This window comes from Megascapheus bottae, chromosome 7, assembly GCF_031878675.1.
Source record: "Megascapheus bottae isolate mThoBot1 chromosome 7, mThoBot2.hap1, whole genome shotgun sequence".
NCBI lineage: Eukaryota > Metazoa > Chordata > Mammalia > Rodentia > Geomyidae > Megascapheus > Megascapheus bottae.
In genome coordinates, this window is record NC_143515.1 from 23919754 (window position 1) to 23925753 (window position 6000).

The 6000-nt window shown below is 52.3% G+C and overlaps 1 protein-coding gene across 1 annotated transcript in view; it reads right to left on the reverse strand.

The window, feature by feature from the left end:
• Kcmf1 (potassium channel modulatory factor 1) overlaps positions 1-5370 on the reverse strand; it is a 71245-nt gene extending 65875 nt beyond the window's left edge. The window contains exon 1 of the mRNA XM_090336586.1: positions 5001-5370. Coding sequence (XP_090192712.1) covers positions 5001-5016 — 16 coding nt within the window. The 5' untranslated portion in view covers positions 5017-5370. The remainder of the gene's footprint in view (positions 1-5000) is intronic.
• Positions 5371-6000: the final 630 nt, after the last annotated feature.

Genomic DNA, 6000 nt, shown 5'->3' on the forward strand with positions numbered 1-6000 from the left:
AAAGTGGATCTGTGGCTCAAAGTGATAGAATGCTAGCCTTGACTCAGAGACGGCATTCAAGCCTAGAGTTCAAAGCCCCAGACTGGCACAAACACACAAACACATACATATACATATACATACATACACACATACACAAAAGTATTAAGTGCTTACTCAGAGCTTGAAGTAATATCTTACTTAAGGCTTATTAGCTAAATTATGAGTATATGGGGCCTAACTGATTAACTGGAGTAATAACGTATTTGGCTTTAAGTCACTGGATTTTTTTTTTAACCAAGAAATATGGGAAATGGATAAGATACAACTTACATGTTAAGGAAGATGCATTTATATTGTTTGCAGCACAATAAGGAAGGAATAAACTAGTGGATCACAAAGAAATTGCCAACTTTTATCTAATCTTTTTTTTTTGGGGGGGGGGGGCGGGGGGAGGTGGGGATGAACCCAGATCCTCTGTTCAGCATGCACTCTACTAACTAAGGTACATTCCTAGCCAGAGGGTTCTTGGTGTGTGTGTGTGTGTGTGTGCGCGTGTGCTGGTCCTGGGGCTTGAACTCGGGACCTGGGTACTGTCCTTGAGCTTTTGTGCTCAAGACTAGCACTCTGCCACTTGAACCATTGCTCCACTTGCACCTTTTTGGCGGTTAGCTGGAGATTGTGTCTCATGGATTTCCTGCCTAGATTGGCTTTGAATCATGACACTCAGATCTGAGCCTCTTGAATAGCTAGGATTACAGGTGTGAGCTACTGGTGACTGGTGCACAGTTCTGAGTTTTAATACACAAACTAGAAAAACGATTATTTTACCTGTAACAGAACTAGATGGTACTGGTATCCAGAACATAAAGTAACTATTAATGTTTATAAATATTTGCTAATATGACAAGAACATTACACGATGCATTTAAGAGAAGTCTTGGAGGGTTCGGGAGTTTGGCCTAATGGTTAAAAGTGCTTGCCTGGCATGCATGAAGACCCGGGTTCGATTCCTCGGTACCACATACATAGAAAAAAAGCCAGAAGTGGTGCTGAGGCTCAAGTGGTAGAGCTCTAGCTTTGAGAAAGTCCAAGGACAGTGCTCAGGCCCTGAGCTCAAGCCCAAGACTGTCAAAAAAAAAAAAAAAGAAAAGTCTAGGAATTCTGGGACACTTCTGAAAGTCATAATTGAGCAGAGTTGGTAGTCCAAAGACTCTTTCTCCATTATCTGTAGCAATGTCTGGACACCAGCAGAGAGACCCTTTTCAGAACTGCCTGCAGTTCCACTTTCCTCAACTCTCAGAAGGTCTACTCTAAGCCAGGCCCTGGTGGCTCCTTCTTGTAATCCTAGCTACAAAGGAGAGAGATCTGAGGACTTCAGTTCAAAGCTAGCCCAGGCAGTAAAGTCCATGAGACGCTTATGTCCAGTAAACTACGAAAAAAGCTGGAGGTAGAGCTGTGGCTCAAGTAATGGTGCTAAATTGGAGCAAAAGTAGCTCAGGTGCAGCATCCAGGCCCTGAGTTCATACCACAAGATTGGTTCCAAAAAATAAAGTTCTTCTCTAGTAAAAAATAAAAGTTCTATACTCTAAGTAAAGAGTAGGTAAACTGGCCCATGAACCAAATCTGGCCACTGTCAGTTTTTGTGCTGCCTACTAGCTAAGAATGGCTTTTATATTTTTAAATGGTGGTGGTATTTCAAATGAAGAGTCACATTTCATCACACATAAAAATTACATAAAATTCAAATGTCAGTATCCATAAATAAGGTCAATGTCCATAAATTGGAACATATCCATGCTCATTGGATTACATGTTGTCTATAGCTGCTTTCAAAAGGACCAATCTTACAGCTCTCTAAGCCTACAATGTTTACTACCTGGCCCTTCACAGAGAAAGAATGCTGACCCTGGGCTAGGGCATTTCTCTCTGGTTGTATCTCCTCTTGCAGAGGCAGTCAGTCCACAGCTTCATCAGTTGAGCCTCTAAGCTTCACTGGAGTTCCTTCTTGGGGCTGTGTGGTCCAAAGTTACATCATTAAGCCATCATATGCCACAGTACAATTCATTAAAGTGAGTAGAAAGACAAAGTAACAAGTTACTTGGGTTGGTATAGAAACCTATCATAAACAAGGCAGCACAGTTCTGGCCTTTTACTGGACTACTACATCCAGTTCTAGGTCATAAAAGTGAGAAAGAAAAAAAAAAAAGGAACTGCAAATTGGAAATGGATAGACAATTAAAAGAGCTCAAAAAGCTAGTGGCTTATGCCTGTAATCTTAGATATTCAGGAGGTTAAGATCTAAGGATTGTGGTTCAAAGCTAGCCTGGGCAGAAATGTGCGAGTTTATCTCCAACTACCAAAAAGCTGGAAGTGAAACTGTGGCTCAAATGGTAGAGTAGCAGTCCTGAGCAAAAGTGCTCAGTGACAATGCCCAGCCCTGAGTTCAGGCCCCAGGACTGCCACATGTGCACAAAAGTGTGTGCATGCATTCAAACACTCTCACACACACTAAAAATAAAAGAGTTCAAAAACATGAAGCACTGATCTCTAACTCAAGCAGCACTATAAACACACCAAGAAACAGTAAAGACTGATTAGCTGAAGAGAAAGGAGGTGCATCTACAGATAGGTGAAATTCCTGCTGATGAAAATAACAGTGGTCTGAATCAATATTTTACACGACACACACATCTCATGAATTAAATGTGATTCATGAGACTGCTATTCCTCCTTTAGGCCTTAACCAAACCCTTAAAAGGGTCTGGTCAAGCATTGTACTGTAAATCTTCAAGGAGACTGTATGTCTCCTTTCCAGAAACATCTGGCATTAATAAGTAACCAGGAAAGGTGTGCCACTAGTGTGCCTCAGTTCAGTAATAGTAAAGTGATAGTAACTGAAAGTTTTATAAAAACACACCTTCCCACAGGAGCAAATAGGGAAGGATGAACTTAAGCTATACAATGTATATTATACTAAGAATATTCCTAACCAGGAGATTATAATTACTGCAGTGGAGCACTGAGTTTATTTAAAAGAACTTTCATCCCAGGCCACTCACAATTAAATTAGAAAACTCAGGCTGAAGCTATCAGGATGCTTCTTTATGGCAAAAGGCATACATCTCCAACACTCCACTCCCAAGGCTGCAATTTTAACTCTCCCAGCTCCTACAGTTCCAAGGAAGCCTGCAGTCAGTGTGCTCACTCTCATTGTGTCTTGAAGGTGGTCAAGGAACCCAGCAGCACAAACCTAAGATAAACTTTAATATCCCCAAATAAAACTGCCTTTTTTCCCCCTTCTTTCTTTTTGGTCAGAGGCTGGACTCAAACTGGGTATCTGACCCTTTCACTCACTGGCTGGTGCTCTACCAATGCCTCTAGGACCTCCACCCTCCCCCAGCGAAATGTGATGTAACTTCAATCACAACTTCAAAAAATTACATAAATGTGGATGTGGATACATTTCCATTAAGCAGATAAAATGGGAAAATAGGGCACAGCTTCCAAATATTTCTGTTCTTTTCAATGAGACCAAACTAAGTAACCTACTATTTCAAAATGTCCAACACTTGGAAAAGTAAGCACTCAATAAATGCTCCCCGAAGCAAACAGTCTTATTTCCTGCTAGTTTTGTTAACTTTTAAAACACAGAATACTTAAAACACACACAAAAGGCTCTTGGAGTAAATATCTGTTTGCAATTGGTAATACAAATTCTCCAAGTTTGCTCTAAACATAACGTTAATAAATCGGAGGTTTTTCAACCTTGAGATCCTAAGAGCTGTATTTCCTTAAAAATGCCCTTCCCACCATGTGAATCTCACACGAATCTGACTAAACTCACTCCATTCCCAGCTTGCCTACAGAGGATATTAAAATGTATATAGTACACAATACTTTCAAGTCACTTCTAACATCTAGCAATCACCTAAGCAGCACAAACTTTTTCTCAAGTCTGTCAATACTTATTTAAAACCTATAGTAGGGAAACAAAGAAAGCACAGCCCTCTTCCCCCTTTCCTAAACCATATGGTAGTAAAATTTGAAGTTCACTTAAAAAAAAAAAAAAAAAAAAAAACCAGTTCAAAGCCAATCTATCCATCGGCCCCCTAAACATTTGTGTCTTTGTGCCCTGGAAGTGGAGTTCCCTGCTTATTTGCAACTGCACCCCAAGCGTGTTTTCAAATCATACAACCAAGTGCAAAGACCCTCCCCCCCACCCTGACTATGAACAGGCTTCAGCGCGGCCATCCATCTAACCCTGGTTTTGGGGGGCAGCGCACGCGGGGGACGGCTCCGGGACGGCTGGGAGCAGGTCCCGCTCCGACCAGGTGACCGAGCAGGGAGTTGGCTCGCCGCGGCCGGGCCCGATCCGCCCCGGGAACTTGGGTTACCCGAGCCCAGGGACGCGCCGAGGCCTAGCCGCGCGGCCGGGCGGGCTCCAGTCTGTGAGGAGTTCCGTGCCCGGTCACAGAACATTCCCGCCCGCCCCGCGGTGGCCCGCAGGCGGGGACACTCGCCGTCGTCTCCCGGCGACCGGACGCGACCGCAGGGTCTCAGGCCGCCTCCCTTATCCTCCGGCCGCCTCCCTCGACCCGGCTCCGCGATCGCACAGGGCCCTTCCGGGCGGCAGGAGCTAGGCCGCGCCGAGGCCCGCGGCCCCCGGCTAGCCGGCCGGGCCTCGGCGTCCGGTATCAGTCCCGAGGGCCCGGCTCCCGCCGGTAACGGGCCCCGTCGCCTCCCCTCCCCCCCCTCGCCCCATGACAGTGCAAACCCTCCGGCCGGGGCGACCGCCCAGCCTCCGGCACCAGGCCCAGCTCTGGGCCGCGGCCGCAACCGTGGCGGCAGCCGCACCGCGACCGCCCGCCCTCGCTCGCTTGCTCGCCGCCGGGCCCGGCGCCTCGGGCCCGGCTCGGGCTCGGCCGAAGTCTCCGTCGCTGCCCGGCCGCCCTCCGCGGGGCCCGGGCGGGGTAGGCCGAAGCCCGGGCGGTGGGGGTGGGGGCGGGGGCTCCTCTCACCTTCATGTCGGGACATCCTAGTTCAGACGGTGGCGGCGCGGCCCCTCCCGGGCTCCGGCTGCAATGTCCCCCGCGGGGTCCCAGAGCTACCCGCGCCGGCCGGCCGACTCCCACTCGACTCCCGGGCTCGGCCGCGGGGGCGGGGTGGGCAGGGGAGCGCTCCCGCGGCGGCGGCGGCGGTGGCGGCGGCGGCGGCGGCGGGGAGGCGGCGCGGGGCGGGAATGGGGCCGGGCCTGGCCGGGGCTGAGCTCCTCCAGGAGGCGGGTCCGTCGCCGCGGCTCCGCCGGCGCCCGCCGTGACTCGGTCACTCTCGGGCCCGCCGGCTCCCGGCAGCGGCGCCGCGCTCCGCAAATCCCGCTCCTCCCCTCCCCCGGCCCGCCCCCCGCCCCTCTCCCCCGGCTCCCGGCCGCCGCCTCCTCCTCTTCCTCCTCCTCCACCTCCTTCCGCCCGCACGCCGGCCCCGCCTCTCGCTGCCCGCGCCGGGCCCAGCCGCCCGGAGGCCCCGCGGCCGGCGGGCGCGGCGGAGGCGGCACGGCGCGGCGTGGCGCGGCGCGGCGGCTCGGAGCGCGGCGGCTCGGGGCGCGATGTGGTTCGCGCCCGCCGGTAGGCCGCGGTCAGGCCTCGGGACCCAGCCTCGGGGAGCCTCCGCCGCCGCCACGCCGCGTACGGGCAGGAAGAGGAAATGCCGCCCGGCCGGAGAGCATTGCCGGTCCTCAGCCCCCTGCGAGGTCTGGTGTCGCCCCGACCGGCCCCGGGTGACCACGAGCAGCGAGCCGCCGCGATCCGGAGGGCCCCGCTTCCCCGGCACATGGCTGCGGAGCCGGCGCCCCCCCACCCCCACCCGGGGACCGGTCTCGGCCGGGTGACTCGCGGCCCGGAGGGCAAAGGAGTCCGGGACGCCGCGCCGCCGCCTCCACGGGAGCCATGGCGGTTGAGTCGGACCCGAGCTCGCCCGTGCGTGCGGCCGGACCCGCGCAAACCGAGCTCGGTCTCCGGGGGC